Source organism: Nomascus leucogenys, chromosome 1a (assembly GCF_006542625.1).
Source record: "Nomascus leucogenys isolate Asia chromosome 1a, Asia_NLE_v1, whole genome shotgun sequence".
Classification (NCBI taxonomy): Eukaryota; Metazoa; Chordata; class Mammalia; order Primates; family Hylobatidae; genus Nomascus; species Nomascus leucogenys.
This window is the reverse complement of record NC_044381.1, coordinates 22425114-22452636: the sequence shown is the minus strand read 5'-3', so window position 1 is coordinate 22452636 and position 27523 is coordinate 22425114. Positions and strand designations below refer to the sequence as shown.

At 43.8% G+C, this 27523-nt stretch overlaps 1 protein-coding gene across 2 annotated transcripts in view; it reads right to left on the bottom strand.

Annotated features, from left to right (window-relative positions):
* Positions 1-27041, bottom strand: part of MTAP (methylthioadenosine phosphorylase) — a 151821-nt gene extending 124780 nt beyond the window's left edge. Inside the window, exons 1-4 of one of the 2 annotated variants that reach the window (XM_012500770.2) lie at positions 26803-27041; positions 14087-14173; positions 12843-12901; positions 11414-11581 (exon numbers count right to left, since the gene is read on the bottom strand). In XM_012500770.2, coding sequence (XP_012356224.1) covers positions 11414-11581; positions 12843-12901; positions 14087-14173; positions 26803-26835 — 347 coding nt within the window. In that variant the 5' untranslated portion in view covers positions 26836-27041. The remainder of the gene's footprint in view (positions 1-11413; positions 11582-12842; positions 12902-14086; positions 14174-26802) is intronic. The other variant, XM_003260362.3, reaches the window with a different exon arrangement.
* Positions 27042-27523: the final 482 nt, after the last annotated feature.

Sequence of the window (27523 nt, the reverse complement as noted above, 5' to 3'; positions counted from 1 at the left end):
GCACAGGGCCAAACAGAGTCAAGATGAAACCTCCTGATTCAATGCTCCTGCCCCAGCTGCCCTGGAATTCTATAATCTAAGGGGTGGCTTTACAGGATGTTACAACTCTGTTAAGCAAGTTGAGGCTGTGGATATGACTCTGGGAAACCCCAGGCTAAAAATGGCACAGCCTATTTATATCTGATGCCACCAGCAAGTGGAGGTAAGAGGTGCCTGTCTCAACACAGCAAGATTCACTTTACTAAGAAATGTGCTACAGGAAAACACATAGAGGGCATTACCCACAAGGCAAAAAGTTCTGATTTTCTTCTGCTATGAGATGTTCAAACACATAATGAATCATATACATGCTCAAGCCTGGTTAATTGGAACCCACTCAGCTCAATCAAAGGCAGCAGCACTTAAAAGATGCATCCAACAGCAATATGATGTTAGCCACCTACGTAATTTTAAAATTTCTAGTGGTCATTGAAAAAGTAAAAGAGAAACAGGTAAAATTAAAATCTTGTCTAACCTAATATATTCAAAACGTTATCACTGCAAATAAGTAATCAATGTAAAAACTGAGATTTCATGCTAAATTATATTCTCTTAGGGATACTTCCTTTTTTTTGAGATGGAGTTTCACTCTTGTTGCCTAAGGGGGAGTGCAATGGAGCAATCTCGGCTCACTGTAACCTCTGCCTCCTAGGTTCAAGCAATTCTCCTGCGTCAGCCTTCTGAGTAGCTGGGATTACAGGTGCTCACCACACCTAGCTACTTTTTTTTTGTATTTTTAGTAAAGACAGGGTTTCACCATGTTGACCAGGCTGGTCTCGAACTCCTGACCTCAGGTGATCTGCCTGCCTCAGCCTCCCAAAATGTTGGGATTACAGGCGTGAGCCACCGCACCCCGCCAGGGATCCTTCTTTTAACAGATTCTTTCCTCCTGTTGTTGTAAAGTAGTGTCAACTAGTGGACCCTCCAGCCAGTATGCTCACACTCTCAATAATGGCACTCAGTTATTGAGAAGGTTAACGCATGCAAGATCCCACAAAAGGCACTTGTTAAAGACTTTGAACTTCCAAGGAAACATTAAGAAGGCAGGTTATCCATATGTCTCATAAACAGAAAAACAGTAGAAGATCTTAAGGTTACCTGGCTAAGATAGAATGAAACCAGATCTGATGGCAATACCTGTTCTCTTTCTAGTCTCTATCTTCTGACCCAACTGCTTTCTTGAAAGAGCCAGTATGTGAAACATCTACATTTAAGAAATGTGAGTAAAAGATCTGGGAAATGCAACAACGTGTAGTTATACCGTTTAAGTAACAAATTAACCCAAGGCTCAGTGCCCAATTCAGACTTTACAGTATCATCTGTAATACTTTATAAATCTGGATCATCCTGAATATGTAGTTTTGTATTCCGCTCTATTTAGCAATCACATTATAATCATTTTCTTAAACTATTACCTCCAAACACATGGATGTTGACAGCCATTGAGATTTTGATCAAGATGTCTCCAAAACACAAACTCCAGCCTATCCCTCTATTCAAATGACTATGTTCAAGCCCTCAAAAAATACTGACAGAGCAAAGATGGGCCAGGAACTGTTGTGGGTGTTGGTGATATGGTGCAAACAGGGCAGACAATGCCTTTGATCTCACATGGCTTATATTCTAGAGGGAAACAGGTCATAAATATATAATGTCAGGTATAAATACATGATAAGGACATAACTCAGGGTGAGAAACATGTAACCATTTTAGTCTAACCCCATTATTTATTAGGTTGAACCACATGAAACTGCTGATATTCAACCATTTCTGACCTACAGAATGGGCAATTTCAAAAGAGTTTCATTCCATTAGGAAACAACCAAGAATGCTTCTGATGGACTGGAAATTATAATGAATCCCTGAAAGGCAGCAGCCACAGTGGCCTGGACTGGACAACCCTCTCTCCCATGGCAGAAGCTCTAGGAGAGGGCTGTGAGTGCAGTAAGCTCAGAGATAACTGATGGGAGGAGCAGCAGGGACTGAGGTGGTAGGCAGGGTGATTGGATGGGGGACTGTGGAAGGATCCCCAAATGATTTAACTCTGCGCTACTCCCCACTCTCCATCCAGCCCAGGAGGCTCCTGTCTTCACCCAGAGCATTCTGAGAGGCAATTATTTCTACCAGGAATAGGGGAGGGGGTGACCCTAGTACAGCGGCCCCTAACCTTTTTGGCACCAGGGACTGATTTCATGGAAGACAATTTTTCCACAGAGAGGGTCGTGGGGGATGGTTTCAGGATGAAACTCTTCCACCTCAGATCATCAGGCATTAGTTAGATTTTCATAAGGAGTGCACAACTAGATCCCTTGCATGTGCAGTTCACAATGGTGTTCCTGCTCCTATGAGACTCTAATGCTGCTGCTGATCTGACAGGATGGGGAACTCAGGCGGTAATGCTTGCTCTCGCCCCACGGCTCACCTTCTTCTGTGTACCCTGGTTCCTAACAAGCCACAGGGGTGGGGGATCCCTGACCTAGAGACCACCACTTTCCCTTGTTATTTCAACTACTTCTAAATGCAGAAAAGGTCCCAAAACTTGGCAGTCTATTATTGTTGTTTTTTTGGGGGGGTAAAGGAACAATATATATTACTTGTGCAGTTAAATAATAATAATAATAATAATAAACAAAACCCTAGCACCTCTGGCACCTGATCGATCGCATTATGAAGAGACAACTGGACATCACATGCCTCCTGACAGGATGCAGAAGGAAGGATCCTTGCCAAGAATTCAAACCTGGTTCGATCAGGCCACCAGAACTAAATCCAGTTTATAGCAAACACAGGGGCCAGGAGAAGACACTAAATGACACTTGATACAATTAGTAACATCCAGAATGTGGATGGGCAGTAAAAGGAAAAGGAAAAAAGAAGGTGGAATCTTCCAGACTAGAAAAGCTTATGTGTGTAATGAGTGGACCCTTATTTGAATAAATCAACTATTAAAAAAAAAGTTCATGAGACAATAGAGAGAACTTCCTAGATATCTAATACTAAGGAAATATTAATTTATGCTTTAAAAAAAAAAAGAAAATGTTCTCTTGAAGCTAGGAATTAGGAACTTAAAGAGTCTCTGATTATTATTCTCTTGTGTATATGTTTAAAAATTCCCATAATATAAAGAGACAGCCTATAGATAGGAAAAAAAATGTTTACAAACCATACCTCCGATAAGGGGTTAATACCCAAAATACGTAAGGAAACTAAGTGAAAGAAAGTTCCAAAAACACAACCTGATTAAAAAAATAGGCAAAGGACTTGAATAGACATTCCTCAAAAGAAGACACATAAATGGACAACAGCTGTATGAAAAATGCTCAACATCACTAATCATCAGGAAAATGCAAATAAAAACCACAGTAAGATATCACCTCACACCTGAATGGCTTTTTTGCTGTCACCCAGGCTGGAGTGCAGTGGTGCATTCATGAATCATTCTAGCCTTGACCCCCCAGGCTCAAGCAATTCTCCCACCTCAGTCTCCTAAGTATCTGGGACAACGGGTGTATACCAACACACCTGGCTAATTTTTGTTTTATTTTTTATAGAGACAAGGTTCTACTATATTGCCCAAGCTGGTCTCAAACTTCTGGGCTCAAGCAATCCTCTTGCTTCAACCTCTCGAAGTGCTAGGATTACAGGCGTGAACCACTGCACCAGGCCACAATGGCCATTATCAAAATGACAAAACAAAGTAAGTGTTGATGAGGATGTGACAAAAACAGAACCCTTGTATACTGCTGATAGGAATATAAATTAATACAGCCATTACTAAAATTCCCCAAAAAACTGAAAATATCAACTACCACATGATCCAACAATCCCATCTCAGAATGTATAAGGAAATGAAATTTTATGTCAAGAAAAACATCAGCACTTCCATGGTCCTTGCAACATTATTCACAATAGCCAAGATATGGAAGCAACATAAACGTCCATCAACAGACAAACAGATAAAGAAAATGTGGGAGAGGCGGTTCCAAGGTGGCCTAAAAGGAACAGCTCCAGTCTACAGCTCTCAGCATGAGCAACGCAGAAGACAGGTGATTTCTGCATTTCCAACTGTGGTACCCGGTTCATCTCACTGGGGCTTGTCAGACAGTGGGTGCAGCCCATCGAGTGTGAGCCAAAGCAGGGCGAGGCATTGCCTCACCTGGGAAGCATAAGGGGTCAGGGAATTCCCTTTCCTAGCAAACGGAAGGGGTGACAGACAGCACCTGGAAAATCGGGTCACTCCCACCCTAATACTGAGCTTTTCCAATGGTCTTAGCAAATGGCACACCAGGAGATTATATCCCGTGCCTGGCTCAGAGGGTCCTAAGCCCACAGAGCCTCGCTTATTGCTAGCACAGCAGTCTGAGATCGAACTGCAAGGTGGCAGTGAGGTTGGGGGATGGGCACCCGCCATTGCTGAGGCTTGAGCAGGTAAACAAAGCAGCTGGGAAGCTCGAACTGGGTGGAGCCCACCACAGCTCAAGGAGGCCTGCCTGCCTCTGTAGACTCCACCTCTGGGGGCAGGGCACAGCGGAACAAAAGGCAGCAGAAAGCTCTGCAGACTTAAATGTCCCTGTCTGACAGCTTTGAAGAGAGTGGTGGTTCTCCCAGCACGGAGTTTAGAGATCTAAGAACGGACAGACTGCCTCCTCAGGTGGGTCCCTGACCCCCAAGTAGCCTAACTGTGAGGCATCCCCCAGTAGGGGCAGACTGACACCTCACACAGCCGGGTACCCCTCTGAGACGAAGCTTCCAGAGGAACGATCAGGCAGCAACATTTGCTGTTCAGCATCATTCGCTGTTCTGCAGCCTCCGCTGCTGATACCCAGGCAAACAGGGTCTGGAGTGGACCTCCAGCAAACTCCAACAGACCTGCAGCTGAGGGTCCTGACTGTTAGAAGGAAAACTAACAAACAGAAAGGACATCCACACCAAAACCCCATCTCTACGTCACCATCATCAAAGACCAAAGGTAGATAAAACCACAAAGATGGGGAAAAAATAGAGCAGAAAAGCTGAAAATTCTAAAAATCAGAGCACCTCTCCCCCTCCAAAGGAACACAGCTCCTCGCCAGCAATGGAACACAGCTGGACGGAGAATGACTTTGACGAGTCAAGAGAAGAAGGCTTCAGATGATCAAACTTCTCTGAGCTAAAGTAGGAAGTTTGAACCCAATGCAAAGAAGCTAAAAACCTTGAAAAAAGATTAGACGAATGGCTAACTAGAATAACCAGTGCAGAGAAGTCCTTAAATGACCTGATGGAGCTGAAAACCATGGCATGAGAACTACATGACGAATGCACAAGCCTCAGTAGCCAATTCCATCAACTGTAAGAAAGGGTATCAGTGATTGAAGATCAAATGAATGAAATGAAGGGAGAAGTTTAGAGAAAAAAGAGTGAAAAGAAATGAACAAAGCCTCCAAGAAATATGTGACTATGTGAAAAGACCAAATCTACATCTGATTGGTGTACCAGAAAGTGACAGGGAGAATGGAACCAAGTTGGAAAACACTCTGCAGGATATTATCCAGGAGAACTTCCCCAATCTAGCAAGGTAGGCCAACATTCAATTTCAGGAAATACAGAGAATGCCACAAAGATACTCCTCGAGAAGAGCAACTCTAAGACACATAATTGTCAGATTCACCAAAGTTGAAATGAAGGAAAAAATGTTAAGGACACCCAGAGAGAAAGGTCGGGTTACCCACAAAGGGAAGCCCATCAGACTAACAGCGGATGTCTCAGCAGAAACTCTACAAGCCAGAAGAGAGTGGGGGCCAATATTCAACATTCTTAAAGAAAAGAATTTTCAACCCAGAATTTCCTATCCAGCCAAACTAGGCTTCATAAGTGCAGGAGAAATAAAATATTTTACAGACAAGCAAATGCTGAGAGATTTTGTCACCACCAGGCCTGCCCTAAAAGAGCTCCTGAAGGAAGCACTAAACATGGAAAGGAACAACTGGTACCAGCCACTGCAAAAACATGAAAATGTAAAGAACATCGATGCTAGGAAGAAACTGCATCAACTAACGAGCAAAATAACCAGCTAACATCATAGTGACAGGATCAAATTCACACATAACAATATTAACCTTAAATGTAAATGGGCTAAATGCTCCAATTAAAAGACACAGACTGGCAAATTGGATAAAGAGTCGAGACCCATCAGTGTGCTGTATTCAGGAGACCCAACTCAGGTGCAGAGACCCACAGACTCAAAATAAAGGGATGGAGGAAGATCTTCCAAGCAAATGGAAAACAAAAAAAAGGCAGGGGTTGCAATCCTAGTCACTGATAAAACAGACTTTAAACCAACAAAGATCAAAAGAGATAAAGAAGGCCATAACATAATGGTAAAGGGATCAATTCAACAAGAAGAGCTAACTATCTTAGGACAGGCACGATGGCTCACTCCTGTAATCCCAGCACTTTGGGAGGCCGAGGTGGGTGGATCACAAGGTCAGCAGATCGAGACCATCTTGGCTAACATGGTGAAACCCCGTCTTTACTAAAAATACAAAAAATTAGCCGGGCATGGTGGCGGGCACCTGTAATTACAGCTACTCAGGAGGCTGAGGCAGGAGAATGGCGTGAACCCGGGAGGTGGAGCTTGCAGTGAGCCAAGATCGCGCCACTGCACTCCAGCCTGGGCGACAGAGCAAGACTCTGTCTCAAAAAAAAAAAAAAAAAAAAAAAAAAAAGAGCTAACTATCTTAAATATATATGCACCCAAGGAGCCCAGATTCATAAAGCAAGTCCTTAGAGATCTACAAAGAGACTTACACTCCCACACAATAATAATGGGAGACTTACAGTCCCACACAATAATAATGGGAGACTTTAACACCCCACTGTCAACAATAGACAGATCAACGAAACAGAAAGTTAACAAGGATATCCAGGAATTGAACTCAGCTCTGCACCAAGCTGACCTAATAGAGATCTACAGAACTCTCCACCCCAAATCAACAGAATATACTTTCTTCTCAGCACCACATCACACTTATTCCAAAATTGACCACATAGTTGGAACTAAAGCACTCCTCAGCAAATGTAAAAGAACAGAAATTATAACAAACTGTCTCTCAGACCACAGTGCAATCAAACTAGAACTCAGGATTAAGAAACTCACTCAAAACCACTCAACTACATGGAAACTGAACACCCTGCTCCTGAATGACTACTGGGTACATAACGAAATGAAGGCAGAAATAAAGATGTTCTTTGAAACCAACAGGAACAAAGACACAACATACCAGAATCTCTGTGACACATTTAAAGCAGTGTGTAGAGGGAAATTTATAGCACTAAATGCCCACATGAGAAAGCATGAAAGATCTAAAATTGACACCCCAATGTCACAATTAAAAGAACTAGAGAAGCAAGAGCAACACATTCAAAAGCTAGCAGAAGGCAAAAAATAACTAAGATCAGAGAAGAACTGAAGGAGATGGAGACACAAAAAATCCTTCAAAAAATCAATGAATCCAGGAGTTGGTTTTTTGAAAGGATCAACAAAATTGATAGACCACTAGCAAGACTAATAAAGAAGAAAAGAGAGAAGAATCCAATAGATGCAATAAAAAATGATAAAGGGGATATCACCATCGATCCCACAGAAATATAAACTACCATCAGAGAATACTATAAACACTTCTATGCAAATAAACTAGAAAATCTAGAAGAAATGGATAAATTCCTGGACACATACACCCTCCGAAGACTAAACCAGGAAGAACTTGAATCCCTGAATAGACCAATAACAGTGTCTGAAGTTGAGGCAATAATTAATAGCCTACCAACCAAAAAAAGTCCAGGACCAGACGGATTCACAGCCGAATTCTACCAGAGGTACAAGGAGGAGCCGGTACCATTCCTTCTGAAACTATTCCAATCAATAAAAAAAGAGGGAATCCTCCCTAACTCATTTTATGAGGCCAACATCATCCTGATACCAAAGCCTGGCAGAGACACAACAAAAAAAGAGAATTTTAGACCAATATCCCCGATGAACATCGATGCAAAAATCCTCAATAAAATACTGGCAAACTGAATCCAGCAGCACATCAAAAAGCTTATCCACCATGATCAAGTGGGCTTCATCCCTGGGATGCAAGGCTGGTTCAACATACACAAATCAATAAATGTAATCCAGCATATAAACAGAACCAAAGACAAAAACCACATGATTATCTCAATAGATGCAGAAAAGGCCTTTGACAAAATTAAATAACGCTTCATGCTAAAAACTCTCAATAAATTAGGTATTGATGGGACGTATCTCAAAATAATAAGAGCTATCTATGACAAACCCACAGCCAATATCATACTGAATGGGCAAAAACTGGAAGCATTCCCTTTGAAAACTGGCACAAGACAGGGATGCCCTCTCTCACCACTCCTATTCAACATAGTGTTGGAAGTTCTGGCCAGAGCAATCAGTCAGGAGAAAGATATAAAGGGTATTCAATTAGGAAAAGAGGAAGTCAAATTGTCCCTGTTTGCAGATGACATGATTGTATATTTAGAAAACCCCATCATGTCAGCCCAAAATCTCCTTAAGATGAAAAGCAACTTCAGCAAAGTCTCAGGATATAAAATCAATGTGCAAAAATCACCAGGATTCTTATACACCAATAACAGACAAACAGAGAGCCAAATCATGAGTGAACTCCCATTCACAAATGCTTCAAAGAGAAGAAAATACCTACGAATCCAACTTACAAGGGATGTGAAGGACCTCTTCAAGGAGAACTACAAACTACTGCTCAACGAAATAAAAGAGGATACAAACAAATGGAAGAACATTCCATGCTCAGGGATAGGAAGAATCAATATCATGAAAATGGCCATACTGCCCAAGGTATTTTATAGATTCAATGCCATCCCCATCAAGCTACCAATGACTTTCTTCACAGAATTGGAAAAAACTACTTTAAAGTTCATATGGAACCAAAAAAGAGCCCACATTGCCAAGACAATCCTAAGCCAAAAGAACAAAGCTGGAGGCATCACGCCACCTGACTTCAAACTATATTACAAGGCTGCAGTAACCAAAACAGCATGGTACTGGTACCACAACAGATATAGACCAACGGAACAGAACAGAGCCCTCAGAAATAATACCACACATCTACAAGCATCTGATCTTTGACAAACCTGACAAAAACAAGCAACGTGGAAAGGATTCCCTATTTAATAAATGGTGCTGGGAAAACTGGCTAGCCATGTGTAGAAAGCTGAAACTGGATCCCTTCCTTACACCTTATACAAAAATTAATTCAAGATGGATTAAAGACTTAAATGGTAGACCTGAAACCATAAAAACCCTAGAAGAAAACCTAGGCAATACCATTCAGGACATAGGCATGGGCAAGGACTTCATGTCTAAAACAGCAAAAGCAATGGCAACAAAAGCCAAAATTGACAAATGGGATCTAATTAAACTAAAGAGCTTCTGCACAGCAAAAGAAACTACCATCAGAGTGAACAGGCAACCTACAGAATGGGAGAAAATTTTTGCAATCTACTCATCTGGCAAAGGGCTAATATCCAGAATCTACAAAGAACTTAAACAAATTTACAAGAAAAAAACAACCCCATCAGCAAGTGGGCGAAGGATATGAACAGACACTTCTCAAAAGAAGACATTTATGCAGCCAACAGACACATGAAAAAATGCTCATCATCACTGGCTGTCAGAGAAGTGCAAATCAAAATCACAATGAGATACCATCTCACAACAGTCAGAATGGTGATCATTAAAAAGTCAGGAAACAACAGGTGCTGGAGAGGATGTGCAGAAATAGGAACACTTTTACACTGTTGGTGGGACTGTGAACTAGTTCAACTATTGTGGAAGACAGTGTGGCCATTTTTCAAGGTTCTAGAACTAGAAATCCCATTTGACCCAGCCATCCCATTACCGGGTATATACCCAAAGGATTATAAATCATGCTGCTATAAAGACACATGCACACGTATGTTTATTGCGGCACTATTCACAATAGCAAAGACTTGGAACCAACTCAAATGTCCATCAATGATAGAGTGGATTAAGAAAATGTGGCACATATACACCATGGAATACTATGCAGCCATAAAAAAGGATGAGTTCATGTCCTTTGTAGGGACATGGATGAAGCTGGAAACCATCATTCTCAGCAAACTATCCCAAGAACAAAAAACCAAACACCACATGTTCTCACTCATAGGTGGGAATTGAACAATGAGAACACTAGGACACAGGAAGGGGAACATCACACACCAGGGCCTCTTGTGGGGTGGGGGGAGTGGGGAGGGAAAGCATCAGGAGATATACCCAATGTAAATGACGAGTTAACAGGTGCAGCACACCAACATGGCACATGTACACATAAGTAATAAACCTGCACATGGTGCACATGTACCCTAGAACTTAAAATTATAATAATTTAAAAAAAAAAGAGAAAATGTGGTATATATACACAACGGAATACTATTTCGCCTTAAAAGAGAATGCAAGTCTGTCAATTGCCACAACATGGGTGAACCTGGAGGACGTTATGTTAAGTGAAATAAACCAGCCACAGAAAGACAAATACTGCATGATCTCACCTATATGTGGAATCTAACTAAGTCAAACTCATAGAAGTAAAGAGTAGAAAGGTTACCAGGGTCTGGGGTTTGGGGAAATGTTGATCAAAGCAGAAAATTTCAGTTAGACAGGAGGAATAAGTTTTTGAGATTATACTGCATGGTGATTATAGCTAATGACAACGTATTATGTATTTCAAAATTGTTAAAGTAAAAATAAAATGTTCTCACCATCAAAGATGATATGTGGGTTAATATGTTAATTAGCTTTGCTAATGATTGTACAATGCATACATATATCAAAATATAATGTTATACCTCATATATACATTTATCATTTGTCAATTAAAATTAAAAAACAAAAACTCACAATGAAAAGCTTAAAGCAGGCTGGGTGCAGTGGCTCGCACCTGTAATCCCAGCACTTTGCACTTTGGGAGCCTGAGGCGGGTGATCTCCTGATTCAAGACTAGCCTGATCAATATGGTGAAACTCCATCTCTACTAAAAATACAAAAATTAGCTGGGCATTGTGGCATGTGCCTGCAGTCCCGGCTACTCGGGAGGCTAAGACAGAAGAATTGCTTGAACCTGGGAGGCGGAGGTTTCAGTGAGCTGAGTTCATGCCACTGCACTCTAGTCTGGGCAACAGAGTGAGGCTCCGTCTCAAAAAAAAAAAAAAGCAAGCAAGTCTGTGGCCCTGCCCTCCCAGTTTCCCTGCCGGTTCCCACACATCGTCCATTTGAGCTGAAAATGACCAGCTACAATAGCCTAAAGCACTTTGTATGACTGCTTACCTGTCAATGAACTGATCAATGATGACAATATCACCGGGCTGAATCTCCTCCCTCAAGGAGCCACAAGCTGTGGTCACTATGACATGGGTACAGCCCTCTTCCTTCAAAGCCCAGATGTTCGCCTGGTAGTTGACCTTTGAAGGCATGATGGTGTGCTGCCTTCCATGCCTAAGGAAGGAGAGAAGAAATTGTTAACCCGTAATGAGTACACCACTGTTTTCTCCTAGAGTCTAGAAAAAATTAAAGTGATTCTCTAGCAATGACCACAGACTAACACAGGCGGTCTTCCTAGAACCCACTCCAGTGACCAACTAAAACTAAAATTTAGGTTCACTGGATTCTGAGAAGCCACTTCTGTTTCAAAAATGTAGAGTGGCAGACAGACCCTAGTGCGGTCCCCACTGTCATGCTCTGTATAAAGTGTCAGTGAACCTGGGACTTGCATCCAGCCAATAGAAAAATAGTAAATGTGCTATAAGTCACTTCCACGATTAGGCTCTACCTTGCAAGCATGCACGAGAGATTCTCCTGCCGGCCTCCTGCATGCTTGCAAGGTACAGCCTAACCATGGAGGTGACTTCTAGCACCTTTGCCATATCCTAATAGCATTCTTGCTATTCAAGCTGCAGTCAAGTGAACGGCCTGTGGAGCAGGCCACACGGCAGTGAACCACTTCTAGGAGCCAAAGGCCTCCGCCCTGTAACTTCTAGGGAGTGAATTCTCCTGCAACCACATGAGCTTGAACAAGGACCTCAAGCTCCAGATGGGGACTCAGTCCTTGAATATGCCTTGTGGGGCCTTGTGCGACCCCAAGCAGAGGACTGGCTAAGCTGTGCCAGACTTCTGACCAACAGGAACGGGGAGATGATGTGTGCTCTTTTAAGCTGCTAAATTTGTGGTAATTTGTTACACAACAGTAGAGAACTCATACATATATCTTGACTAACTTCTAACAATGGGATAAAAATGACTTGGCCTTCTCTGTAATATGGAGCAGCACTAGCCTCCTTAAGGAAACAACAGCACAGACACAAGTAGCCCACTTCAGAAGCCCTAAGCCCACTTCCCACAGACATATAACTACTACTAGCAAGAGGTCATTAATGATGCATTGTTTTTCTTTATCTTTATAAGAAGGGGGAAAAAAAATGAACAAAACATTTCTTCTTGCAGTTAGGACTAAAACCAGAGCTTTGATTTTAGTCATCTGATCTACTTTCCCAATCTAAGGGGCAAGAGCATGAGATCTTTTATCTCCTAAGTCAATATAACTTAACCAAAAATGAAACATTGTAAATAAAGGTTACTAAGATGTTCTAATTCTGCCAACATACAAAAGCTCATACCTGTATCTTTACTCTTTCCAGAATTTAAGTTAAATTTAAATTATCCTTTAGTAGTAACATCCAAAAAGCTTAAAATACCATACCTTGCAAGGAGGACGCAATCAACATTTTTTATCTTCCCCAAAATTAAGGCATCAGATGGCTGCATGCAATGACAAAATGATATTTAACTCAGTGATTTAAAAACAGGTATGTAAATTAAAATTGTTCAACCACAACAGGACTCATGGAATCTGAAGACTCTGAGGATACAACTTAGAGAAGAGGCAAGATCTGATTATCAATATAGTCATTTAATCAATTACTTATTGATCCCTCTGCAGGCATAGATTCACAGGACTCAAGGTTACCATGGGCACCTGTGTAGGTACCATTTAGTCAGATCTATTTGTAACGAGTACCCCAGGGAACTCTGATGGTAGACTGGTCAAATTTAGATGTGTCAAGGTTATTGGGCAGGTTCGAGAACAGGTGTGAAGGTGAAAGGCAGAAAGGATAAGAAGCCACTGTCATGACACTAAGAATTCAGCACTGGAAATGTCTGCTTGTGTTAACCAGATCTAAGATGATCATGGAAATGACTTGAGGTAACAAAGGCTGGAAAGACCCTTAGAACCGAGGGGTTTAAGAAAATGAACCAGGATGACTGCAGGACTAGGAGCATACAAGGTCAACCTAAGAATTTAGCTGCAAAGGAGGGTTTGGTTGGGACAGCCAGAGAGAGAGATCTTACAGAAGCACCAGAGGACGTAGCCATATGGAATTAGGAGAATGCAGACACCCTCACCCTGGCCTAGGCTGAGTGACATGGGCTTGGAGAACAAGCAACCTCTCCTATAAAAGGAGGAGCGTTTTATTTCTAGCTCAGTTACACATTCAACTAACATCAGGTATGTTCTCATTCCCCAAAACAATTCTTTCCATTCAAATGCCACTTCGTAACAAAATTCATCCTATTAGTCATCAGCCTGTCCCCTAATTAGTATGGTGTGACCTCTTGGCCCCAAATTAGAAAATGTGAATGTAGATTTGAAAAGTAGTCTGAAATGAGTCTAAGGTCTGAAATGAGTATTTGATTTCCAGCAACAGAATGAGAAATGATTTACATACTCAGCCATTTTCTCAAAACATCAAAGTCTGAGGTACCCATCAGATACCTTCTCAGCTGATGGAACCCAACAGTAGAACTTCTGGCCCTCTCTGCTGGGAGCAGACAGCCCTGGGCTGCCAAAACAAAAGCAATTCTTTTTTTTTTTTTTTAATTCAAAAATCAGGCCAGCAAGGTGAAATGAAAAAACTAACATGTCTCCACAAGCTGGATATTAACCTTGCCAAATGGAGTATCCACATATTTTTCAGTTCTTCCTTCTAAAATTTCTGGATCATCCAGGCCTGTTCCACCAATTATTCCAATCTAAGAGAGAAAAAGACAGAGAAGATTATTGTATTTGGTAATTTTTATTAGAAATAAATTCTAAGCAAATTCATTTATTCATATGCTCTTCTCCATTCCTGCCAAGCCCTAGTTACTTTTTTGAAATCTGAAAATCACTGAACATCAATCAACAAATATTTCAAAGCCTTCCATAAAAATCAACAAATATTTGAAGGCCTTCTATATTCTATAAATAACCAAAACGTAGGGCACCTTTTTGGACTACATCACATTTACTTCTGACTGTCTGAATTACAAGTCAGCATAGAGAGGTACTTTAACCAACTCAAGTTAGAAAATCAAACCTAAAAGTAGGCAAATATGGTAGTGGAAAGTACCTTCTGATCAATTTTGTTTCTCTGTCAAATGGACTATAGAGTAAAGAATGTTCAGAAGACTGCTGGGATATAAAATATTAGGTATTCCATTTGGTATTGATTTCTCCTCACTGTTCTATTTGATAAAGAAATGAGAGATTATCTTTCCCACACCATTAGAATCACAGAGCTAGGAGAGAATGCAGACAGAGGAGACTGAAATAGTATGAAAAGTTACCCGCATATACATTTATGAAAACAATCATTCATATATGTATGCAAATTCATATTTATATATTGTAAATATACATATAGCATACTCATGTATATTACTCAGTAAGTACATTTATGTAAATATAAATAAGTAATTCAAAAGGTAGTTATAAGTTTTTTTTAAGTTCATGCATTGTATTGCATTTTTCAGAGATTATCTTGAAAGTCCTTGTCTGAGTTAAAGAAACCTAGCACTACCCTCTGAGAGTTGATCTAATTTGATGATTAAGAAAGACAAACAAGAACAATTACAAAAATAAATAAATATTAACTAAACTGTTAAAACTAAAAATAAATAACAAATCATTAGGGAAATTTCCTTGGGCTAATACTTCCTAAAGGAGAGAGTAAACAGTGCCAGGCTAACTTTATTAGAAACCTAATTAATGCGAAGTGACCTGAGCATTGTTGTTTTTCAATGAAAAGGTTTAAATCTATTGTCACATGGGTAACTAAATAAAATAAAGTAGGCCTCAAGAAAAAAATTCCAGAGTTAAGAATTCAGTGAACATCTGAATTAAATAATTTTCAGGTCAGGTTACACAAGTTGAGTCCTATCAACACATAAAAAAATGGTTACCTTTCTGGCTCAAGTTTCCTGAAAAAAACAAAACACACACACAAAAAAGCAACCACAAAAAACAAACAAGAAAATAAGGACAATTAACAAGAAAATAAGGACAATTTAGTGAGGTTTTTACTGAAGAACTCTGCCTATTTCCCATGACATGGTTACATAATTTGTGACTGTCCGCCACAATTTCCTTAAGTGGCAAAGCCAGGCTTTGATGTTGGCGCCATCTTGTGGAGGTATATTATTAAAACCACAGCAGGTTAACATACTTCATGTCAACGAACTTAACATTATTGTTAAAGGGTAACCAGTATTATAGCTTTCAAATCAACAGAAGTGTTCACTTAAGTCAATACATTTAAATAACGGCACTTCAATAGAAAATAACAAAAATTCATACTGTTTTAGGAAATCCCAGTCCTTCCTTAGCCTGGCTTCTCCATCTTATCCTTCATTCCATGAACCTCTGAAGCACCACAGGTCATGAGGAGGCTAAGAAATCATCCAGCCCACGTCCTCACATGGGACACAGATATGAACTGTTGACTCTGAAATTACTCTCAGCCAACTCCCTGGGGATTCAGCTACTAGCTTTTTAACTTATCACCACTTTGACCTGGCTGTTTCTGGGTGTTCCCTGAGCCATGGCATCTCAGATTCTGGATTCAACAGTGGATGCTCGCGATCAAATACACAAATCGAGTTGGGCTTTGTTTGGAGCCACCCTCTGAGTTTAGGTGAACTTGCCCAGCATTGTAGCAGTTGTTGAGAAATGCTAACCAGGTGTCCCGCTGAAATTCAGAGCCCCTGAGCTCACTCAGCAGCCCCAAGCTTCAGTTTGCACCACCTGGCTGCATAATGACTGCACTAGGTAGCTGGCAACTCAGCCCTCAGCAAGGAACATGTAGCAGCCCTGGACATGAAAGCAAGAGTGGCTACTGCTCTGGAATGATCTGCAGGCAAGCCCATCCAGTCACTTAACTAGGTCCAGTTGTTTACGGAAACCCACATTGTGCGAGGGATACAGGGACAAGCGTAGCAACCGAGTCCCGCCATCCCAGGAAACTGGACCTCTAAGATGGAGGCCAGCAGGGCTAAGATGTGGCCAATGTCGCCACCTGCTGGCTCCACAGCAAAGTACAACCGGGATGAAGTACCCAAGCACTGATGGCCCAATTCTATCCACATTCCTTTGAGTCTCTAAGTTTGTGTCAACTCAGTACTGCCTTAGTAATAAAGTAATTGTGTCCGTGGACTTACTTAAAGGCACTGTGCTAAGTGCTTCAGTGGCCTTACCTTATTTCATCATCAGGACCATAAGATGGGCCCTATAGAATGTTACCCGTTTTACAAACGAAGAAAGGCACAAAAATTAAAAACCTCGTCCAAGAGCAAATCATAAGGAGCAAAGCTGGGATAGAAATCTAGGTCTTTCAGGCTTAACCACTATGATGTGCCCTCTCCCAATATCCCCTGGAGTCCTTCATAACATTACACCTTATTAGAAAAGTTTTTTTGTCTCCATGTTATGAGGCAACCTGCTCAGAGAGGTCAAGTTCATGACGAAGGTCACAGAACAAGCACAGAAACAGTGACTCCAGGTATCTGAGTGAATCACCTCAGAGGGGAGGAAAACTCTTTCTCAATGACCTCATCCACCCTCAGGAAACAATGACAAGACCTTTCCAGGCCTCCTGGGCAGGAAGCGTCAGTCCTCAGTCCAGTTAATTCTACACTGTGTAGGAAATGTGTTCAAGACCTGAGATGGAATTTCTGCCCAGCCAGGACTTCTTTATTACACAAGACAGAGTTCTGAAATAGGGAGTCAATCAAGGTCCTTGACAGATTTTAAAAGCTAGTGGCTCATGCCACACTTTTCCACTGACTGACCATCAAACCAAACTTCTCAAAACTAGACCTTCTGCATTGATAATAAATAAAGCTCTCTATGACATCTGCTTCAGAATCCTAAAGCTGCCCACACCTACCTACAGTGACTTGAACCACCTGGTGTCTGCAACCATGAGTGGGGTCACCATCTGTCTGCACTTCCCTGGTCAACTCAATGCTGAGTTGCAGAAGCTGGCCGTGAACATGGTCCCATTCCCCCACCTGCCCTTCATGTATGGCTTCCCCCTGCTGACCAGCCGGGACAACCAGCAGTACTGGGCCCTCATAGTGCGTGAGCCCACTTGGCAGTTGTTTGATGCCAAGAATATGATGGCTGCCTGCAACCTCTGCCATGGCTGCTACCTAATGGTAGCTGCCATGTTCAGGGGCCACATGTCCATGAAGGAGGTGGACAGGCAAATGCTTAATGCCCAAAACATGAACAGCAGCTACTTTGTTGGTTGGATCCCCCAAGATATAAAAACAGCTGTGTGTGACTTCCCACCCTGGGGGCTAAAGATGTCCAGCCACCTTCACTGGCAACAACACTGCTATCTAGGATCTGATCAAGTGCATCTCAGGGCAGTTCACAGGTGTATTTCGGTACAAAGCTTTCCTGTACTGGTACATGGGCGAGGGCATGGAAGAGATGGAATTCACTGAGGCTGAGAGCAACATGAACGGCCTGGTGTCTGAGTACCAGCAGTAGCAGGAGGCCACGGCTGAGGAGGAAGAAGAGTTTGAGTGAGCCAAGGAGGAGGTAGGTGGCCTAGAGCCTTCTGTTACTGTGTAAAGGGTGGAAGTGGTGTGAACCCTTTATTCAGGCACAATCTGTTCTATGACAGCCATGTCTTACTGTATGTGCACTTGCTGTTGTGTCTTGACATCACATGTTCTAAAGACACCCCAAAGAAAGCATTTTCATAGTGGAAAAAAAATTTTTTTTGTTCAAGAGCAAAACAATCCAAGGGTCTGACTTCTCTGAGACTGTAAAAGCATTTATCCAAATACCAGCTCACCTGGTCAGAACAGTTACTTCTAGCAATGTGGAAAGGGTGCATGCTAGCCCCTACTCTATTTCCGCTAGTACCTGGCTACAAGAGATTTTACCGACGCTTCTTTGTCCTAGAAACCATTCACCATCACTTTGAGGCCTGGGCGCACTGCTGTAAGGAACCCAGCACTCTATAATGGCATTCTCAAAATACCATGACCCCAAGCGGTTGAGACTAGCTCATGCCAGGGAGGTGGGCTGCCTCTGAGTGCCTCAATCTCATGATAAGGTAAGCGAGCCAGAGCTGGAGCTGGCACAGCCCGATCTGGGCATTGCAGTCCTTTCGCTCTGGTTGCCATAACAATTTTGGCAAGCACAGCAGACAGAAGCACTCATTATTAGGCAGACATGGCTTTGAGGCCTGTCAGGGCCTTGCAAAATCCTGGAAGCCTAGCTGTATGGGAGGGAGCAACCAACTGTCTCAGGCTGTGAGGACTGTTAAAAACCTGCAATAGGGTCCACAGGGATAGCTGGGGGCTCCATCTCTGACAAGACACCCCCTCTGTAGGCCACCCTTGTAGGTAATGGTTATGGATGGAATTGTGTCTCCTCTAAGTTCATATGTTGAAGTTCCAACTCTCAGTACCTCAGAATGTGACTGTATTTGCAGTTTTTAAAGAGGTAATTCAGATCAAATGAGGTCACTGGGATGGGCCCTAATGCAGTATAGCTCATGTTATGGTTTGAATGTGGTCATCTTCAAAACTCATGTTGAGGCTTGGTCCCCAAATATAGTGATGCTGGGTGGTAGTACCTTTAAGGGGAGTTTGAGTCATGAGCCATGGTAATAATCCGCCCCCATTAAGGGATTAATGCAGTCCCAGGGGAGGGTGTTCTTGCTCTCATTGGGTTGGATTAGTTCCAGTGAGAGTGGGTTGTTATGAAGCAAAGTTTGTCTCTCTCTTTTTTGTTTCCTTTTCCTATCTCCCTGGTCTCCCTTTCATTTCTTTTAAATAAACCTCTTCTCTTTATAAATTACCCTGTCTCAGGTATTCTGTTACTGCAACAGAAAACAGACTAAGAAAACTGTTGTCCTTATAAGATTGGGATAGAACCACACACAGAAGGAAGACCCTGTGAAGACAAATGGAGAACATTGCCATCTACAAGCCAAGCAGACTGACCTTACAAGAAATCCACCTTGATCTCACCTTGATCTTGGACTTCTAACCTCCAGTGCTGTGAGGAGATGATGCTTCTGTTGCATAAGCTACCCAGTCTGTAGCGCTTCGTTATAGCAGTCCTAGCGAACTAATACAGTGACTGTATATTTTAGTCAGAGAAGCTTGGATGATGCAAGTGCTCAAAACATCCATGGTTTTTATTTGACCAAACGCCCCTTGCAAAGTACAGATACCAGTCTAAAGGGCAGACACCCTCTTAAAGAGACACTTCACCTGCTGAAATGGCCAGATATTTTTAGAGGAGGATTTTCTCTAATGTATACTTTGTTAGAGCTCTCCTATGCTTGTGGAGCAACAGTGGGACCCACCCACCCTCCTGAACCAGGTGCTGGATATCAGGACATTCCCTCTCTCCAACTTTCAATACCAAAGCCCAGGCCCCAGGGATTATGATTAGTTGGGCAAGGCGTAGTTTGTGTTTAAAGCTCCGCAGGTGGTTCTAAAGTGCCCTCAGAACTGAGCAACCTGCTCTAGGACCTAGATCATAAATTTCTTTCTTTTTTTTTTTTGAGACGGAGTCTTGCTCTGTCGCCCAGGCTGGAGTGCAGTGGTGCGATCTCGGCTCACTGCAAGCTCTGCCTCCTGGGTTCACACCATTCTCCTGCCTCAGTCTCCCAAGTAGCTGGGACTACAGGCGCCCGCCACCATGGCCGGCTAATTTTTTGTATTTTTAGTAGAGACGGGGTTTCACCGTGTTAGCCAGGATGGTCTAGATCTTCTGACCTCATGATCTGCCCGCCTCGGCCTCCCAAAGTGCTGGGATTACAGGCATGAGCCACCGCGCCCGGCTCCTAGACCATAAATTTTTAAAACATGGGCTGAGTGTGGCAAGCTGAACAATGCCCCGTCCCAAAGAGATCCTAGCTACATCCTAATTCCCAGAACCTGGGAATGTTACCTCAAATATGATTAAATCCAGGATCTTGAGATGGGGAGATGATCCTAGATTATCTGGGTGGGACCTAAATGAAATCACAAGGAGGCAAGAAGGTCAAATGAGGAAGAAAGTGATATAATGATAGAAGCAGAGGGAGAGAAAAGCGGACATGATGTGGCGCCATGGGCCAAGAAGTGCTGGTGCCTCCAGGAGCTGAAAAAGGCAAGGAAACGGGTTTTCCCCATAAGCAACAGAAACTTATCTCCTCACAGTTCTGGAGGCTAGAAGTCCAACATTAAGGTGAGAGTGGGATTGATTTCTTCTAAGGTCAGTCTCCTTGGCTTGTAGATGGCAGCGTTCTCCATGTGTCTTCACATGGTCTTCCCTCTGTATGTGTCTGTGTCCCAATCTCTTACAAGCACAACAGTTTTCTTAGTCTGTTTTCTGCTGCTATAACAGAATACCTGAGACAGGGTAATTTATAAAGAAAAGAGGCTTATTTAGCTCATGGTTCTACAGGTTCAGAAGACTGAAAACGGCAAGGAAATGGTTTTTCTAAGAGGAATCAGCCTGATACACATGTTAATTTTAGCCCTGTAAGACTCATTTTGCATTTGTGGACTCCAGAACTGTAAGAGAATACGTGTGTGTGTGTGTGTGTGTGTGTGTGTGTGTGTGTGTGTGTGTGTTTTGGAAACAGTCTCACTTTGTCACCCAGGCTGCTGGAGTGCAGTGGTGAAATCTAAGCTCACTGCAGCCTCAACCTTCTGGGTTCAAGTGATCCTCCTGCCTCAGCCCCCAAGGAGCTGAACTACAAGCGTGCACCACCACGCCTGGCTAAGTTTTTTGTATTTTTTGCAGCGATGGGGTTTGACCATGCTTGCCCAGGATGGTCTTGAACGCCTGAGTTCAAGGAGTCTACCCACCTCAGCCTCCCAAAGTGGCCACCATGCCCGGCCTCATGTGTGTTGTCTTAAGCCACTCCATTTGTGAAAACTGTTATAGCAGCAAACAGGAAACTATTACACTAAGGGAAGAACTTGTTAAAAATGTAGATGGCCACCCTTTCTAAAGCTCTCTAGGTCAGTGGCTGTCAAACTTCAGTGGACATCTGAATATTCTAAGGCTTGTCAAAACCTAGATTGCTGGGCCCCAGCCTCAGAGTTTCTGATTCACTGGGACTGGGATGGGGCCTATGAACTTGCATTTCTAGCAAATGACCAGGTGATATGAATGCATGACACGCTTTGAGAACCACTGCTTTAGATGCTTTTGAGGCACGGGCTGGAATGCCATGACTACAGCCACAGATAAGGATCCAGAATCCACTGCATACAAACATTTTCCTTAACTGCTTCCTCAACTGTACCTATAGGGGTAAGATTTTTACTAATCCATACAATTATCAAGAGAATAAAGTGAAATAATGTATTACTATCAGTCACTGTTTCTGTATACCCTACCACTCCTGGCAAAAATAAAAAATCAAAATAAACTTCCTCAAAGCAACAAAAAAAGCCCTTATTTCCTCCTTTTACTCTGCTGAGCAGTACAAAACCTGGCTGCTCCCACCTCTCTTCAGCAGGTAGCCTTTTTTGGGATTTAGCCTTGGGGTCCTCAACTAAATGTCAAACAGCTCTCCTGGGGGTGTCTGGAAACAGGGCTATTTCTGGCTGTCAAGACTAGGGGGAGCGCTACTGGCATTTCCGCGGAGGGGGTTAAGGGTTGTACTCCATGTCCTGCAATGCTTGGGACAGTCCTACAAATGAAATAATTGTCCTGCCCAAAATGCCCTTGTGTCCCTAGGCAAAAAAAATGAAGGCTTGTTGGTCATTTGATTTTCAAATGGGGCCTGCGGGTTGTCCTCAGTTTCAGATAGCCACACAAGGACTTTCAGGCTAAAGGCCCTTGCAGGCCACACTCGAGACAGCAAAGCAGAGTGTAAAGGCCCATATTCCACAGTCTACAAACCATGACTTGTCCATCTCCCTTAATATCATTATGTTTATAGCTCACTACCAACCTACAATGGGACCATATCCCCTCCTTGTCACAGCAACCATGATTAACAAGTTGTTGTTATTATTATTATTTTGAGACAGGATCTTACTCTGTCGCCCAGGCTGGAGTGCAATGGCGCAGTCTCTGCTCACTGCAAACTCTACCTCCTAGGCTCAAGGGATTCGCCCACCTTGGCCTCCTGAGTACCTGGGATTACATGTGTGCAGCACTGTGCCTGGCTAATTTTTGTACTTTTTTAGAGATGGGGTTTCACCATGTTGCCCAGGCTGGTCTTGAACTTCTGAGCTCAGGTAATCTGCCCAGCTGGGCCTCCCAAAGTGTTGGGATTACAGGCATGAGCCACTGCGCCTGGCCAAGTCTTATTTTTAATCTCCCAGAATGAAAGCTGGGAGGCTGCCCAGGGGAGCCATGGTACTCTGCAGGAGCCCTCCAGAATGCCCTCTATCTGGGTGCCAAAGACTGGTTTGGCCCTCTGTCAGGAATACCACCTGCCCTTGGCTGATGCTGGAGGACAATGTCTCCCTGAGGTCCTCTCAGACAATGACAGTGTTAATCCCATAGCCTCTGGCTCCTGCTGCCTCTCTCCATGGCTAACCCCCCCTCCCCCAGTAATATCCTCACTCCCTGCCTGGACCACCTCTCACTGCAGTGAACCACAAAAAAGACTGTTCGAATTACTCTCACTCCAGGTGGCTTCCTCCCTCCCTCAACCTGCCACCCACCCTGCTCCTACAGTAAAGAGGCCCCTCAGCATCCCAGCCTCTGGCCCCCTAACCAGCAGCATCTGGGAGGAAGGAATCCTACACTCACCCTCCTTGGCTCCAAGGAGTCACTCGTGGCCCCTTATCGCCCACTTTGAAATGATCCACCAGTATCATCATTTTTTTGGTTTTCCAGGTCAAAGGCAGAAATCATCCTGTTCTTCTTCCTGCACTCCCCACATCTTACCCATCTCTCTGTTCTACCTGCAAATTCTATCCCCAATCTGATTATTCCTCACCACCTCCATGGCTCCCACCCTAGACTTCAGCCCCAGCACTTCTGGCCTGATCTCTTAGCTCTTCCCCTGCCCACAGGCTATTCTGTACACAACAGCCAGGGTAATCATTTTAAAATGTAAATCAAATGCTACCTCCCACTCTTAACCCTTCAACAGTTTCCAAAACATTTAAAATCAAAATTCTTCATCGCGGGTATACAAGGATGGCCTTATGAGCTGCGTCCACCCAGTTCTCACTGGGCATCCGTGATTTCCATTCCTACTACACTGAGCTCACTTCTGTGACATCTTGGTTTTCGCTCTCCGACCCCCATCTCTCTCCTCAGGTCTTCACTTGGATCTTTATCCTTATTTTCACTATCAGCTTAAGTCCATTCAGGCTGCTGTAACAAAATATCTTAGGGCTGGGTGGCTTATAAACAGCAGAAATTTCTCAGTCTGGAGGCTTAGCAAGTTCAAGGTCACAGCAGATTCAGTGTCTGAGGAAGGCCCACGTTTTGGCTCATAGATGGTGTCCTCTCACTTAGTAGAGGGAATAAGGCAGCTCTCTGGGGCCTCTTTTGTAAGGGCACTGATTCCATTCATGAGGGCTCCACCTTTACGACCCAATCACGCCCAAAGGCCCCATCTTCTAAAACCATCACATTGGCAATTAGGTTTCAACATACAGATTCTGGAGGCAGACTATTGCACAGCTTAAAATCCACCTCCCTAGGAGTCTTTTCTGACACCCCTCACCCAGTGGAATCTTATTGCTGTTTCACTTTCATGTCAGTTGGTTTCCCACCCTGACTAGAATATAAACTTGAAGAAAATAAAGGCCTCGCTTACTCAAAGCTGCATCCCCAGTGCCTAGCAGGTATTCAATAAGTACTTTTGAATAGGATTCCACCAGTAGATGGCTAGATTTGAAAGATATGCCAAATATTATACTGCCAATCCAAAACTCAGTGGAATCTTTCACTTGCATGAGTTAACTGCACCTCTCAAATTGAGAATGAATTTAAGATCCACCCCCTGTTCAAATCTCTATTTTAAGAAGAGAGGTACTTGGGATGACATTAAAGGAGTACCTAGAACTGGGCTGAGTGTGTTACATGTTACTGTATTTAAATCCAGCAACCTCTCAAAGGACCTGCCCGTGACACCAATGGGGTTCAGACACACATGTGCCTCCTATACCTATACCTGGGTGGTGTCCAGCGGGCACTGGAGGCAGCCTGCTTTCTGCATGCACTCTGCCTCCCTCTTCAAGATGGACATTCTATCAAGGGCTCATTTTAATTGTGCATTAAGTCACAAGAAAACAGGGCAGAGAGACCACCCTTCAGATTTCAGAAATGCCTCACATCCAGTTGGTGGAATGCCAGGCTCTAGGCCCAATTCTGTCGTTATCTAGGTCCAGCTGTGTAATTCTGGACACCTTAGCTGACCTTTCTGGGCCTCAACTTTACACCCGCAAAAGGGGTTTGTGTGGCTATACAGATGGTCTTGAAGGAACACTCCAGCCCCATTATTCTATAATTTGGGAATAGGACATGGTTTTTATTAACCTTTTTTGCTCTGGACACTGGCACCTCACATTTTCTATACAGAATGTTGCCTTAGAAGTCTGGGGAATACGGTGCTGGCATCATGGAATCTCTACAGCAAAGCTGTCATCTGTTCTAAACTAAAAGAGAAATCAGCAGGCAGTCCTAGCACCATATGTACCTCTTAATTTTATATCCAGAAGCTTGCCAAGACCAAAAATACACATTATTCAATATTTACATCAGGTCTCTGGGAATCACATTGCCCATTCTGCACTTAAATGCACTGCATTAATTTGAAGGGAAACCGTGTGGCAGGGAGAATGCTAACCAGATTAAAGTAAGACTGTTTTAAACACCATTTCTCTGTTTTTAATGGCACTTGAAGTGTATTCCTGCAAGGGTAAGGTGAAAAGTTGTGGCCTAATGATACCTAACACAATAACTTAATAATTGTTGGGGAAAAGATCATTCAAAATTAATCTCAGTTCCCCCACTTATAAGCATTACCACTTAATAAGCTTCTACCATGTGCAACATAGACAATACAATTCTAGCCCTCCTAGCAAATTCTGCAGTAAAATTCTCAGTTTATAGATGAGCACCTAAGAGAAGTCACATACTTCACACGAGTTTCATGAAAACCATTTCTGCCTTGTTTCCGTCAAACCATGAAGGCAGGGGAGAGGCCTTCTATAAATATTTGCTGGATGCAAGATTCTTTTCAAAACGACAAAATAAGTTTCATATGTAAGTCTGGATGCAACATCCTTCACCATTCCTCTCATTCTAAGTGGCTCACCCGCAAGGGCTTAATAAACTAATCTGGCTGATTACACACTGACCGCAGAGATTCGCCTTTTCCCGGGAAAACTGCAGTCGAGTGTAGGGAATCGAGATGCTTTAGAGAAGACCGCAGACCTTCCTATCCCATAATCCAAAAATTTCTAAAAATCAAACAAGTTAACTGCGTTCTTAGCCAGTAATGAACTGCCTAGAAGAGGTGTTAAGTTTTATCATCGATTTTTCTTTATGTGCTGTAATTCTCTCTCGGAATACTAACCAGGAGAGAACTGTTTAAAACCCCAGGGAAGCCAGCTGCTACTCTCAGAACTAGTGCCCTCCTCAGCACAAAGCTTCCCACCGCACGATGATCCCTTGTATCAAGGCCTCTCAGGGCCTAGGGCACAAGGAAATCGAACTCTAACTTGCAAGGCTGCAAAACAAAGCAGTTTCAAGCCAGAGGCCTCCAAACCGTGCAGCCCTAAAAACGGACGCCTGTACTCCTTTTCGAAGAAAGTCTCAGAATCCCTACAGTATTATGCTGCTGGGGAAAACTTCAGCACGGAGAAGGCCTACGTTTGGAGGAAAAAGAAGCCGGAAGCATACAAAAGAGCAACTAAGCAGTTCTCCCACGTGGGCCACAGGCAGCAAGCAGAGTCAGAGAGCGGAAGCTGGAGTCCCGCAAGGCACCAGGAGACGGTCACAGAAGCTGCAGGCGCCCGGACACCTGCTGACTCCAGCCAGGTGTCTTTCTTAGGAGAAGAGTGGTTCTCAGGAGTGGTGGAGGCATGGGCGCAGCCTCTCCCATCCACGACCCCTCTCTCTAAAGGGGTGCCTACGCCCTACGGGGTGCGGGTGCAGATAAGCCAAAAGGTGGTGTGTGTTTATGTGTGTGTGTGTTGGCTGGCGGCAGGGGGATCATTTGCAAGCGTACCCTCTCCTCGCGCGGCAAGTGAGTCCCGAGTGCCGCGCCCCAGTCCCTCCGCGCGGCGGCAGGGGCGCACGGGACGGGCGCATGGCCCCCGGAGGCGCGGTCCCCGGGGGCGGAGGCGAGAAGGCTTCCGGCAGGGCGAACCGCTGCGGCTGGGAGGGCTCATCTCACCTTCACGGCGGTGGTGGTGGTGCCAGAGGCCATGTCTGCACGGGAAAGGAAGCTGCAGTGGGCGAGCGCTCCGGACTAAGGGAACCAAGCGAGCCACAGAGCGGCAGCTATGCCCACCTCACCGCGCGGGAGTAAGCAGTGCGGAGACCCGGGGCGGGCCTTGACTCCTCCTCTTCCTCCCCGGGACAGCTGGATTGGCTGCTTGTGTGGGTTCTCCCCCGCTACCCCTTCCCCAAATCTAAGTTCCCGCGTTCCGCCCCTTTTGCAGACCTTTCCGGTTCTCCAGGTTTTTGTCGGTTTTTTTTTCATCCCCAGTTATAACTAACGGATAATGATAATAATGGAGACCATTTATAGAGCTCTGTATTGTTCCAGACTGTGTGTTTTGCACATTAATTGGCTTACTTAACTTTCGCTAAAACCCTATAAGGAAGAGCAGCACTCCCTCCTTGGCCCAATATTAGTGGCGTCGGAGGCCTCAGCTGCAAAATCTGGCCCGGCGGCATTCCAGAAGTTCTCGCGGGAGGGAGAATCCTCACCAAGGCGGGAACTGGCCGGCCACTGAGATTCTCTCAGGCAGCTAACGCCGGGCGGCCGCCGCCGCGGGGGCATGGTTTGTCCTTCCTACGGCTGCGAACCCACCGCGGGTTTGCGTATTTCCCTTGATTCCTGGAGGACAGAGCTGGGATGGACTTGACCCAAGACTCAGGGATGACGAAAC